The sequence below is a fragment of the Podarcis cretensis genome (assembly GCF_951804945.1).
Source record: "Podarcis cretensis genome assembly, chromosome: 18".
Lineage (NCBI taxonomy): Eukaryota > Metazoa > Chordata > Lepidosauria > Squamata > Lacertidae > Podarcis > Podarcis cretensis.
The window spans coordinates 12,254,536-12,269,047 of NC_137188.1; the positions used below are offsets into that span (position 1 = coordinate 12,254,536).

Sequence of the window (14,512 nt, forward strand, 5' to 3'; positions counted from 1 at the left end):
AAGGTAAACGGCGTTTCCGTGTGCGGCTCTGGCTCGCCAGAGCTGCGATGTCACGCTGGCCACGTGACCCGGAAGTGTCTCCGGACAGCGCTGGCCCCTGGCCTCTTAAGTGAGATGGGCGCACAACCCCAGAGTCTGTCAAGACTGGCCCGTACGGGCAGGGGTACCTTTACCTTTACTTTCTTCTTTTAAAGACCAAATTTTCAATGGAAGAAGTCAGCGCTCTCCGTCGAATGGCATGCGGCTTCGCTCGGCAGGGGAAGCGGAGGACTCACAGCACCCCCCCCTGTCACCCGCTCCGCAGCCTTTAAAAAGGCTCCTTCGCGGGTTGGGGGGGCGCAAACGGTGCCCGCCGAGTCACCATGCCCATGGGTTTCAGCGCCCATGGTTTTTGAGGGTCCCCGCGTCGCCGGCGCGGTAGAACCCAGCCCCTGCCGAGCAGGCTCCCTCCGGAGCTCGGAGGGAGTCCGCCATTCGGCGATGGCGCCAATCCGGAAGTGGGGGGCTGGACTATATTTTGAAGGGGGGAAAATGAACGAATTCCTATGCCCCACAAATAACCCAGAGATGCATTTTAAAAAAAATCACACATTCTACTCATGTCAAAACACCAGGCAGGCCAAAGAAATAACTCAGAGATGCAGTTTAAATAAAAGGTCACATTCTACTCATGTAAAAACACACTGAATCCCAGACCGTACACGGGCCGGATTTAGAAGACGACTGGGCCGGATCCTGCCCCCGGGCCTTAAGTTGCCTACCCCTGGCATAGCTCATACATTCTCTGAGTTATTCAAGCCCCTTCGCCACGACAAGGCAGTGATCAATGAAGGGGTTTTTTTGGGGGGGTGTCAAATGGCCAGAATTCGGAGACTTTTTGACACAGCGCTTTGCAATTGGTCTTTGGGGAGTGGCTCGGGGAAGCCTTGACATTGAAAACAGGTTCTGCCAAGCCTGATCTGCTTTTAAACGTTTAAGCCCCGGTAAACCTAATCCGCTATGGTTTTTGGCTAAAGGAGGCTGCTTTCACGCAGAAGCAAGCTCTCAATATTCCCTTTCCCCCGAAATCCCTTTCCGATTCAGCCTTCCACAATCCTCTTATTACTTTGTGTGTACGAAACCGATTCGTAATCCCCTTTCTAGCTTGGCATCTGTTGGCGGGGGGTGGGGGTGGTCTTTGGGTGTCCCCCTACTCTTTAGTTATGGACTGATATATTTATGTTGTTTTGAAGCTGGTTATTTGTAAATTCTGGATGAGGTCTGAGAGACAGTGGACCGGCCCCCTGCTGAAAAAGTTTGCTGATCCCTGGACTAGGAGGTGTGCTATTATTTAAAATGTATCTCTGGGTTATTTGTGGGGCATAGGAATTCGCTCATCCCCCCCCTTCAAAATATAGTCCGGCCCCCCACAAGGTCTGAGGGACAGTGGACCGGCCCCCGGCTGAAAAAGTTTGCTGACCCCTATGCTAGAACCTCTCTGTCTTAACCGTATTGAATATTGAACTTCAGTTCAGGCAAACAAGTCTGGGGAACCACCTGCTACTAGAACATGGGAAGGCAAACTAAGGCGTGGGGGCCGGATCCAGCCCAATCGCCTTCTCAATCTGGCCCGCAGCTGGTGCAAGGAATTGGCATGTTTTGACATGAGCAGAATGTGCCCTTTTATTTAAACTGCATCTCTGGGTTTTTTGTGAGGCCTGCCTGGTGTTTTTACATGAGTAGAATGTGTGCTTTTCTTTAACAATGCATCTCTGGGTTATTTGTGGGGTCTGCCTGGGAGAATGTGCCCTTTTATTTAAAATGCATCTCTGGGCTATTTGTGGGGCACAGGAATTCATTCATCCCCCCCCCCCGCAATATAGTCCGCCCCCCCCAAGGTCTGAGGGACGGTGGACCGGCCCACGGCTGAAAAAGCTTGCTAACCCCTGAGCTATGCCACGCAGGGCCACCCAAGGCGGACAGGTCATAGCAGAGTATAGACTAAATGTGACCCACCTGGAGAAGGAACTGGCAAACAACTCCAGTATTTTGCCAAGAAAACTCCATGGACATAAAAAAGGAAAATCTAAAGAAAATCTGTTGATGGCTTGCAAACATTCTGGCTGCGTCAGGCTCACTTTAAAATGTCAGTGGTGGCCGTGGGTCTTCTCTGTACAGGAAGCTTTTAATATTTGATGCTCTGCTGTGCTTAAGGCATCAATTTGTCGGAAGCTGCTGAGAATGACTGGGGCAACCCTGTCAGATGGGCAGGGCTGTTATTATTGATTATTGATTATTACTGATTGCAGGAAGTGTCCAGGGCCCGCGACACACCAACGCTGCCACAGCCAGCCTAATTTGTCAGCACCGAAATATCATCGAGCGTCAAAACAGTTTGGCCACAATAAGGAAATTTTGCCCATGGCTGGCTGTTTTCCACCTTCCTGTTTTGACTCTCTGGCACCCTCTCTGCGTAACCGAGCAATTCCAAAATATAGACGCGCTTTGACTCTCGCAAGATTGAATGTCTTGCCCTCGGCTGGACTTGAGGGACGATTCCAACAGATTCCAGACGAAAAACGTCCCTGTGGAGACGGCCGTCCCAAATCGGTGGCACATTCCCCTTCTGTCTTGCCCTCTTTATAAAGACTTGAGGAATGAGATTATCACCCCTTTTTTGTCATCCATCCCGTGCCGCCCAGCCCCTGCCCCACTGTCCTTTCTCTTGGCAGATCAAGATGAGCAGGTGACAGCAAAGGTGGCAAGGTTTTTCGCTGGGGCAATCAGAATAAGATCCATTACCTGACCATTGATTCAAAACCCTAAAATGTATTTTACATAACTGACTTTTTATTTCTATTCATTGTATATCGTAGTGTTGTTTTATTGCTACAGCCGACGCAGATAAAGATTCATTCAAAGAAAAATTTTCTTTTTTCTTTTGTTGTAAATATGTATGTTTTCTAATTTGTCCTTAATAAAATTCAATAAAATTATTATTAAAAAAAACCACAACAAAAAAAGATTCATTCATTCGTCGCTGCCGTATAAATACGCGTGAACATATATTTGCAAAAACGAGAGAGGGGAAACAGAAAAGGCACCAGATCCGGAACAGAACCCGCTATTGAGTTGTAGGTACCCGTTACCCACCAACCACCGAGCAGAGAAACAGGCCGCAAATTAGAAACGGAGGTGAGAAGTCTCCAAACCGGGATGAAATTGCGGCGGCCGAGACTCAGCCAGCTCCCTGCGCCCTTTTCAGTCCGAGTTCTTCAGGTTGCTCAGCCCGTCAGGGTACTGGAAATCACCACCGTTCTCATAGTCGTAGATGTCCAGCGCCACTTCGCAGCTCTCCCGTACGACCCTCTCCTTGTCCTGGGCGTGGGCTTGCAAGGCAGAGAGGCAGGAGGCCCGGGCGATGGAGCCCAGGGCCTCGGCGCATTCGTGGCGCACCATGGGGCTCTCGGCGCCGTCCTCCAGCGAGGCTGTCAGCTGCGGGACGCTCGCCTCGTGTTGCATCTGTCCGAGGACGTAGGCGACCTCGTGGCGGAAGAGGGCGCTGCCGCAGCGGAGGCCTTGAGGGTGGAAGGGAGAGGAGAATCGCAGATCAGGATAGGGGCTTGAGGACTGGCACCTTGCGTTATCTTTAAGAGCCAGAGCTTGTAGTGTTCCCAATAATAATAATAATAATTTATTATTTATACCCCGCCCATCTGGCTGAGTTTCCCTAGCCACTCTGGGTGGCTTCTAATCAAGAGTTAAAAACAATACAGCACTAAATGGTAAAAACTTCCCTAAACAGGGCTGCCTTCAGATGTCTTTTAAAGAGAAGATAGCTGCTTATTTCCTTCACATCTGAAGGGAGGGTGTTCCACAAGGAGGGGGCCACTACAGAGAAGGCCCTCTGTCTGTTTCCCTGTAACCTCACTTTTCGCAATGAGGGAACCGGCAGAAGGCCCTCGGCGTTGGATCTCAGTGTCCGGGCTGAACGATGGGGGTGGAGACGCTCCTTCAGGTCTACTGGGCCGTTTAGGGCTTTCAAGGTCAGCCCCAACACTTTGAATTGTGCTCGGAAACGTACTGGGAGCCAATGCAGATCTCTCAGGACCAGTGATATGTGGTCCCGGCGGCCACTCCCAGTCCCCAGTCTAGCTGCCGCATTCTGGATTAATTGCAGTTTCCAGGTCTCCTTCAAAGGTAGCCCTACGTAGAGTGCGTTGCAGTAGTCCAAGCGGGAGATAACCAGAGCATGCACCACTCTGGCCAGACAGTCTGTGGGCAGGGAGGGTCTCATCCTGCATACCAGATGGAGCTGGTAGACAGCTGCCCTGGACACAGAATTAACCTACGCCTCCATGGACAGCTGTGAGTCCAAAATGACCCAAGCCAAAGGCCAGGCGGAACAACTCTGTCTTACAGGCCCTGCGGAAAGAAATCAGATCCTGCAGGGCCCTGGTCTCATGAGACTGAGCATTCCACCAGGCCGGGGCCAGTGTTGAAAAGGTCCTGCCTCTGGTTGAGGCTAATCTGACTTCCTTAGGACCCGGGACCACTAGGGTGTTGCTGTTTATGGACCTTGAGGCTCTCCGTGGGGCATACGGGAGGGGTGGTCCCGTAGGTACGAGGGTCCTAGGCAAGCAGCCAAGCGGGTCCAAATTCCGGCCAGAGCCGCTTGACCAGGCGAAATCTCTGGCCCAAGAGAAGCGAGGAGACTCACCGTCCGCCAAGGCCAGGACGGCCGCTTCCCCGCCGACGTTGCGCAGGGCAAACATGGCCCGGTATCGCTCAAACAGGGGCCGCGAATCGTCCAGCAAAGCCTGCCTCAGCCTTTCCACATCCGCCTCCTCGGATGGAGGCGCTGGGTCTACGGAGGAGTAGGGACCAGAGGATGCTTCTGCCGGGTGTTCCTGAAGCCATTCCAGTCTCTTCACGGCCAACTGACATGTCTCAGCCACCTGAACAGGATGGAGGGGTGTTTTTCAAGAACGTATATTTCGTGAAAAAACATGAAATACATTCTTAAAAAAACCAGAAGCATTTTTACTTGGTATTATAGGCCAGGATATTAATAGGCAAGATGTTAAACTGTTTTTATACGCAACAGCAGCGGCAAGAGTATTGTTAGCCCAGAAATGGAAGCGAGAAGAAATTCCGACGAAAGAAGAATGGCAGACGAAATTAATGGACTACGCAGAATTGGACAAAACGACAGGAAGGATTTGAAACCTGCGGGACCGGAGATTGACAGAACATTGGAAGAAGTATATAAACTATTTGAAGAGCCATTGTAACCAACAAATCACGCTAGTAGCACCACAAGAAGTTTTGTAAGGAGAAATATACGAAGTGTTTACAAAGTCGATAGAGATATTGGTTATGGGTTTTAAATGTAATAGGGAAAGTAAGAAATTAGAGATTAGATTGGGAAATTTTCAGACAGGACGGATGGAAGTCAAAAGATTGAATAAGGTGTAAAAGTACGTTTACTGTTGAAAATGGTATGTTAAAAAAACCAATAAAAATTATATACGGTATATATTTTAAAAAAACGGATGGAGGGGTGTTAATTTTTTGGTTCCGTTCAGGTTCGGGGAAGAATTGGAAAGGAATCCCTGGATTTACCTCAATGACAGGGTCTTCGGAGTATTTTTTCAGGACGTCCAGAACTTTGGGGTTCCCAATGGCACCGAGCGCCTCACCTGTCGAAAGGAGGGAGAGAATGAGACACGAAGGTGGAAGCGGTGGGTGGGTGTTATTAATTTTATTTGTTTATATCCCTCTCTCCCGCTGTTGACCCCACAGAGACACGTGGCGTAATAATAATAAAAAGGTGCAAGATATTAAAATTGCTAAAGGGGCCACAACTCATGCAGAAAGTCTCTGTTTGAAACTGCGGAGAGCAGCTGCAAACAGTACTGAGGTAGATGGACCAATGACTTTATTCAATTTAGGCAGCTCCCTAATAAACCAACCGCAAAGATTAGAATCCTCTTATGGATTGATTGGCTTAATTTGCATGTTGCCCCACACATACGGGACTCAGGGCGGTTCACAACATTACCGTATTTTTCACTCTATAAGACGCACCAGACCACAAGACACACCTAGTTTTGGGAGGAGGAAAACAAGAAAAAAAATATTCTGCCTCTCAGAAGCCAGAACAACAAGAGGGATCGCTGCGCAGCGAAAGCAGCAATCCCTCTTGCTGTTCTGGCTTCTGGGATAGCTGCGCAGCCTGCATTCGCTCCATAAGACGCACACACATTTCCCCTTACTTTTTAGGAGGGGAAAAGTGAGTCTTAGAGAGCAAAAAATACGGTAAATCACCATACAAAATGCATAATCAAATTAACCACAAGAACAACCCAATATCCACTCCCCAAACACATTTTAAAAGTATGTCAACATACTTCTGGCCATGTTCCCTGGGGAAAGCATCTGACAAATGGGGAGCCAGCTCCATCTGGAACGCAGGATGAGACCCTCCCTGCCCGCAGGCTGTCTGGCCAGAGTGGTGCATGCTCTGGTTATCTCCCACTTGGACTACTGCCATGCGCTCTATGTGGGGCTGCCTTTGAAAGTGACCCGGAAACTGCAACTAATCCAGAATGCGGCAGCTGGATTGGGGACTGGGAGTGGAGACCACATAACACCGGTCCTGAAAGACCTACACTGGCTCCCAGGACGTTTCCGAGCACAATTCAAAGTGTTGGTGCTGACCTTGAAAGCCCTAAATGGCCCAGTAGACCTGAAGGAGCGTCTCCACCCCCATCGTTCAGCCCGGACACCGGGGTCCATCTCCCGAGGGCCTTCTGGCAGTTCCCTCCCTGTGAGAAGCGAGGTTACAGGGAACCAGGCAGAGGGCCTTCTCGGTGGTGGCACCCGCCCTGTGGAATGCCCTCCCATCAGATGCCAAAAAAAAAAGGTAAAGGCAAAGGACCCCTGACAGTTAAGTCCAGTCGTGAACGACTCTGGGGTTGCGGCGCTCATCTCGCTTTACTGGCCAAGGGAGCCGGCATACAGCTTCCGGGTCATGTGGCCAGCAGGACTAAGCCGCTTCTGGCGAACCAGAGCAGCGCACAGAAACGCCGTTTACCTTCCCGCCGGAGCGGTACCTATTGATCTACTTGCACTTGGACGTGCTTTCGAACTGCTAGGTTGGCAGGAGCAGGGAGCTCACCCGGTCATTGCGGGGATTCAAACCACCGACCTTCCGATCGGCAAGCCCTAGGCTCTGTGGTTTAACCTACAGCGCCACCCGCGTCCCATAATAATTTACCAAACGTTAAAAGCGTTCCCCAAACCAGCCCCCTTGCAATCCGTCAACACAGCCTGTCTTACCAGCTTCATGGCGGACCATGGGTTCCTGGCTAGCGTCTCGGAGAACCTCAATGAGGACTGGAATCGCTCTCTCATCCTGCATCTGCCCTAAGCAGTAAGCCAGTTCATGTTTGAGGAGCGCAGAGTCGTCCCCAAAACCTCGGCTGATCCACTCAATGGCTGCAGCGCCCCCTAGGTTTCGGAGGGTGAATAGCGCCCGGAAACGGGCTTTCAGGGGTTGGCTGGCGTCCACCAGCGTCCGGCCAATCAATTCGATTTCCTTCTCTGTCACCATGGTTACCTGGGCAGCAGCTACTTCAAAGAATACCTAAAGGAAGAGAAAAGGAGGGGGGGTTTTTGGGGTGAAAGTCCGCATTTCGGAGAAGCCCAAACTTCCCCCCCTTTTAAAAATACTTTATTGCATTTTAAAAGAAAATAAATTGATTGTTGCATTCACATAAAGAGAAAATAAAGCTATACATGAACGAAATGTGAAAAAAGTAAAAATTAAAAAACATAAAGCTTTGGGGTGGGGGGAAACAAAAATGTATTATCAAACACACAAAATTATTTAAGGATTACGGACCATCATTTGAATGTTTTATACCCGAAATTCCTAGAACGACATTACCTTCATAGTCACTTTTCTTTTTCGTCACATTCTGATTGTTCTCCTAAACTGATTTGAATCCCTTCTATATTATTTGACTTCCGTCTATCTCTTTGCGGTTTGCAAATTTCTTTTACATTCAATTTATCTGTATTCCATAACTGAAAAACATTCCCCAATATATGTGAAGTTAGTCTAGGGCACAGCCAAATGTTGTTGGAACCGTATTTTATTAGATAGTTATTAAAGCAATCCCATTCTTTTTTCAACCTTGCCACCTGAGTGGTTTCTTATGAATTCCGTCGTTTTAGCGAGTTCAAACATTTTAACGAAGCCCAAACTTTGCAAAGTTTTAGAAAGATGGGAACCAAGCAATATCTACTCAGAAGTAAATTGCAATCAGGGTAGATTTGATTTAAATCAAATTGATATTAAATCACAATTTAAATCACTAGTCAGTAAGACTTTAAATCTTCTTTTTTTTTACAGACAGACTCATTCGTGCTGGTATCATCTTAATATTTACAAACCAGATGAAGGTTTCATTTTTGGATTGATAAATTTTCAGAGTAGTTTTTACAGTTATATCAAAAATTACCGATTTGGTTCTGCTATTAGAAATACATAGACAGGAAATTATGAAACTATTGTGAGGTTTAATAAGTTAACTGTTTATATTTGGACAACTTTTCCGCTGTACTTTATTGGAAGGAGAAAACTAATCATTTCCTTAGTAACAATTTAAACAATTTATTTAACTAAAACAATAACATTATAGCTTATGTATCCATGTTTGTTAACTGATGTGGCTAAACAATTTTTTTAAAAAAACACAACTTAGACTGAGTTTAAGCAGACATGAAAAACTTAAATCCTTATTTCCTGATGAATAACCTTTGGACTATAATGTAACTTAAATTGAAAATCTTTAAAAAGACTTTTCCTCCAAAAGGATTTTATTTTAAAAATCCAATTTAAACCTTAAAAATCAGATTTTTATTTTTTTTAATCTTTGATTTTTATCCACCCTGAATTGCACTGAATTCAAGCAAACGTCCAACTCCTTTGGGCCATATATTTTTGGAAGGTGTCAAATTAACATTAATTGCAGTTGGTTTAATTTTTGCTTGTTTGGCTTCTGTGGGGTAAACAAAACGATTGGATCTCTCCCATTGCAGAGGGGGAAAAAGTTCCAGATCCAAAATTTTCTGGGGAAGCCAAGCCGAGTCGCTGGTAAAATTCCATTTCACGGTCACCTGCCGGCAACTCTGAATATGATACACACATAATTGTTGACTCAGGAGATGGTTTGGCTTTTAAGTCTTGGAAGACGCCCATAAATGGGAGATTTTTAATGTTATTGCTCAAGCACGCACATTGACACCTGGCCAAAGCATTTTGGCGAAAACACTCCCAGGTACAGTGGTGCCCCGCAAGACGAATGCCTCGCAAGACGGAAAACTCGCTAGACGAAAGAGTTTTCCGTTTTGGAGGTGCTTCGCAAAACGAATTTCCTATGGGCTTGCTTCGCAAGACGAAAATGTCTTGCGAGTTCCTGCGGGTTTTTTTCCCTTTCCCCCCTTTTTTCTAAGCCGCTAAGCCGCTTATCCGCTAAAAGCCGCTAAACCGCTAATAGCGCTAATCCGCTAAGCCGTCAATGGGCTTGCTTCGCAAGACGAAAAAACCGCTAGACGAAGAGACTTGCGGAATGGATTCTTTTTGTCTTGCGAGGCACCACTGTATATACTGATGCAAAAAAAATTTACATTACTGTACTGGTAAGGTACAGCACAGTCCAACTCATCCAAAATCTGTTGTGATTCTCAAAAGCTTCTGGAACATAGTATATGACGAGCTTAAAAAAATGTTTAAGTATAAGTTTATGAAAAATACAGAAGCTTTTCTACTAGGAATAACGGACGAAGGTATAGCAAGAGAAGATCAGAACATATTCCTCTATGCCACAGGAGCAGCAAGGATCCTAATTGCTAAAAACTGGAAAAAAGAAATTGTGCCAACAAAAATGGAATGGCAAGACAAACTCTTAGAGTATATTGAACTGGCTAGATTAACAGAGACAATTAGAGATCATACTAGACAAGAATTTCAAAAAGCATGGGGGGAATGCGGAGAATACTTCACAAAACAGTGCCTTAAAATTCATACCTGGACTTGTTTCGATTAATGTCCGCAGGAGACTTTGTGGATATTTAAGTTATAATTAGAAAAATCTTAATAATTATTCATAAAGGAAATAGCTTATAAGAAGTAAATAAGGATACCAGAAACAGGATAAAGGAAGTCTTTTATTTGGTTGCTTGTATTGTTGTATATTATGCTTGTTGTTTGTTATGTTTATGTCTGATGGGGGTGGATTTCTGGGTTGGGAGGTGGGGAGTTTGTGTTATGTTGTAAATAAAATTTCCAATAAAAAATTATTTTAAAAAACCAAAATCTGTTGTGATTCGGACATTTTGTGGATCAGAGGTCTGGGTTAATCCTTTAAAGGCCAAAGAAGTGGGGAGAAAGATGTAATTTGTCTTCAAACAAGCAGCTTTTTGCTCTTGCCCAGTGAAAAATAGAAAATAGAAAATAGAAAATGCATGCTCAGAACCACTCTCTATGCCAGAAATAAACTGTATATGATGCTATTACTGTAGCATCAAGCAGTAACGGGGGGAAACTGGGACACAAATAGTTGGAAAAAACATTTTTTTAAAAAACAACCTGTGAAATTTGATGTAATTTGGCCTCGATTCGTTAAAAGTTTGGGAAGCTTAATAAACAGGCGCAAATCAGAAGCGGCCAAGGCTGTTAACAAGCAAACCTATGCAAATCAATGCCAGAGAATGCACAAATCTATGCAAATCATTGGGGGGGGGGGCAATTTCACTGTATGCTTTTCAGCACTTGCTTAATTAATAATATTTTTTAATTTATATATATATACCCCGCCCTCCCCAGTGAAGCTGGGCTCAGGGCGGCTAACAAGCAATAATAAAAATAAGTTGAATGAATACAACTTAAAAACAAAATTAAAATACAACATTAAATTATTAAAAGCACTCTTCTTTCAACAAGCTTCCAGGGATGTTTAAAAAGTCAACGGCAAGTTTTCATGGGATCTTAGCCAATAGCTGTTTTAACTTTTTGAAAGTTTTAAATTATTGCTGTTGATTTTCCTCACGGATAATTTTATCGCTTCATCTGTCTTTTTTGGTAAACCCTTTGGTAAAGTGGTCATTTTTTGCAATCGAGCGATGTAGAAGTTTCATGAAGCCAACAAATAAACGGTATTATTATTATTATTATTTTAAAAAACCATTAGCAGGCACCATAATAAATAATACGCAAATACGCAGCGCCCCTGTAAACCTATGCAAATTAGCAAACGCATGTAAATGTATGCAAATCAGCAAGGGGTGTGTGCAAATAACACGAACGTCTCAGGCAGCTCAAACATAATATGCAAATGTATGCAAATATATGCAAATCAGCAGCAGCCAAAATAAACTGATCAGCTCTGGCCCAACCCACCAAGCCCAAATCCACCCCAAGATTCCCCCCCCCATTGTCCCCGCAACCCTGGGTAGCTCCCCTGCCCCCTCCCATCCCGTCTCCATGGCAACAGGGATGCAGGCGGCTGCCCACCCGCTTTGATGTCTATCCCACTCACCTAAGTCGCACGCGTTCTAAGGCAGCCTTCTGCGCCTGCGCGGTAACCTGGGAAGGAACGCCCGCTCGGCAATAAGGCGGCGGACGAAACCAAGTACCACGAGAATGTGGCGGGGGGGAGAATGGTGGAAGCGGCCCTTTTTCCTCCGTATTTCTTCTTCTTCTTCTTCAATTCAGAAGGGCGAAGCGACAAAGTTTTTTCAGTATAGGCTGCCTCAAATGGTCCTTTTTTCCTTTTTCTTCCCCCCCCTTTCTCCGCTTCAAATGGGCGAGTCCGGACGGGCGAAAGCTGCGAGAGGAAATGGCGGCCTCGGGCGCATGCGCGTTGGTAGGGAGACGCCGGCGTTGCTCCGCCTTCATTCCGTAAGGCGGGGCGTGGCGATAGACTTCTGGATTATAGACTCGAGTGCAGCTCTGAGTTTCCGGGTTCAGTTTGGAACATTGCATCATTCGCTGTTGCAATTGTGGATTTTGAAACTTTTCCTTCCTTCCTTCCTTCCTTCCTTCCTTCCTTCCTTCCTTCCCCCCCTCTCTGCTTTCTTGCTTCTTTAATTTCTTATGCCTCTACACATTTGCAAATTATATTAATTTTGGGGTGGTCTTGGGCTACAGGGTGGGCAATTTCAAAAGTCTATATAAGGGCTTGCACACCAATTTTCGGGGTAAACCCATTAACAGCCAGGTAAACCCATCATCCATCTTAAAAAGCAGAGACATCAACTTGCCAACAAAGGCCCGTATAGTTAAAGCTCTGGTTTTCCCAGCCATGATGTATGGAAGTGAGAGCTGGACCATCAAGAAGGCTGATCGCCAAAGAATGGATGCTTTTGAATTCTGGTGTGGAGGAGACTCTTGAGAGTCCCATGGACTGCAAGAAGATCAAACCTCTCCATCCCTAAGGAAATCAGCCCTGAGTGCTCACTGGAAGGACAGATCCTGAAGCTGAGGCTCCAAGACTTTGGCCACCTCAGGAGAAGAGAAGACTCCCTGGAAAAGACCCTGATGTTGGGAAAGATGGAGGGCGCAAGGAGAAGGGGACGACAGAGGACGAGATGGTGGGACAGTGTTCTTGAAGCTACCAGCATGAGTTTGACCAAACTGCGGGAGGCAGTGGAAGACAGGAGGGCCTGGCGTGCTCTGGTCCAGGGGGTCACGAAGAGGTGGACACGAATAAACAACAACAATATATATATATATATACATATACACATACACCAAATGTCTATATAAGAGCTTGCACACCAATGTTCTGGGTTCCTCCTCCCTCCTACATGTGGGGAGTGAGGACCCTGTTGCCACAGTTCAATAAAGATCAGGCTTACTAGCCACTTTGCTTCTCAATATTCTCTGCTTGGCCTCTGTTATTTTCTCCTACCGATAGAGAACCTACTTATCTATACAGGCTCTTGGGTACCCCATAAGGAAAAAGCATTTTTTCCTTATAACACTTTGATTCTATAATATTGGCTGTTTTGTTCTCCAGGGCATGTGACCTGGGTCTCGGGGAAACTAAAGTATTAACCACCACCAAAGAACAGCCAGGCTGCCCAGGTAACACAATCAGTGACCATTATCAGGTATCCTGGCAGGCGGAATGTCTGCTGGAGACCCACCTCCTTCTGTGATGTATGTATGATGTTTTTTGGGGTGGTCTTGGGCTACAGGGTGGGCAATTTCAAAAGTCTATATAAGGGCTTGCACACCATTGTTCTGGGTTCCTCCTCCCTCCTGTGTGGGGTGAACTGTTGCAACAGTTTAATAAAGATCAGGCTTACTAGCTGCTTTGCTTCTCAATATTCTCTGGTTGGCCTCTGTTATTTTCTCCTACCAATAGGGAACCTACGTAAGGACTCTATAGGGGCTCTTGGCTACCCCATAAGGGAAAGGGAGCAGTTTTTTCATCTTCTTACAACACCCACAACTTGAGCTCCTTTGGAAAGAAAAATCACACTTGCTAGGCACTCCTCGGACGCAGAGAGGACAGGTTAGAAACACAGGAAAAGAAGCGTTCGTTTTTCTTTTCTTTTTAATGTCAGTTAATAAAATATTTGTATACAGCCCCAAAAGTTGAAAATAGTGCAAAACATCTCACTATCATGCATCGTTGGTTTTGTTTTTTTGTTTCAACTCAATCCACTTCAGGTAAGTAGGAACAGAACAGATAATGACATATTCCAAGACGTGTGCATGTGGTCCACAACAGGATAATTATTAACTCGATTCCGAGCATCCGGGATTGGTATTTATTTATTTCACTCTATTTTTCCCCGTCCTTTTTTAAAATTATTAAATCATCTTCTTGTTTGTTTAGTTTCAAGTAGATGCCGGACAGAAATTATCGAGAAGGGAATCGGTTCGGTTCGGTTCGGAGAGGGGGACAGGTTGGGGGGAAAGAAACACGGATGAGGTCCGTGGGGAGGAATCCGTAATCTAAACCGCTTAGGTGTCCCCGTTGATGTCTTCTTTTCGTTTAAATTACTATTTTTAAAAAAGTTCGGCAGAATGCACACCTGCGCAGGTATACGACTTGGGGTGTTATGTGTGTGTAAACATTCAACTCAAATTCTGACACTTTGGTCCCGGGCAAATTGGTACGGAAAGGGTATCTTCAGAAAAGAGGGGAAGGTGGCTGGAATGAAACCGCTTTGGGATGATGTTCTCTCCTAAAGGGTCCTGGGGGAGAAGGAGAGGGTCTTGGAGGTGGCCGGCCCATGACATTTTGCCGCCTGCAGTGGGGGGACAAAGGACAAGACGGCACCTGTTTCCTGCCCCCCAACTCTGGACCGGAAGATGAGTCTCAGCTTCAGCGCTGATGGCAGAGGACATCCCCGTGGAGGCTGACCCACTGCAATGGACCTCAGTTAGACAGGTCCGTTCTCTGAAATGGGTGCAGTGAGGATGCTAGCCAGAAGCAGGTAAGCCTAG

At 46.1% G+C, this 14,512-nt stretch overlaps 1 protein-coding gene across 1 annotated transcript; it reads right to left on the reverse strand.

The window, feature by feature from the left end:
* Positions 1–3,027: 3,027 nt before the first annotated feature.
* DOHH (deoxyhypusine hydroxylase) lies at positions 3,028–11,636 on the reverse strand. Its single transcript, XM_079960897.1, has 5 exons — positions 11,589–11,636; positions 7,324–7,630; positions 5,605–5,681; positions 4,700–4,937; positions 3,028–3,557 (listed from the first exon to the last, which is right to left on the reverse strand). Exons 2-5 carry the CDS (start codon positions 7,595–7,597, stop codon positions 3,241–3,243), a joined length of 906 nt encoding a protein of 301 aa, XP_079817023.1. The 5' UTR covers positions 7,598–7,630; positions 11,589–11,636; the 3' UTR covers positions 3,028–3,240.
* Between the last annotated feature and the right edge of the window lie 2,876 nt (positions 11,637–14,512).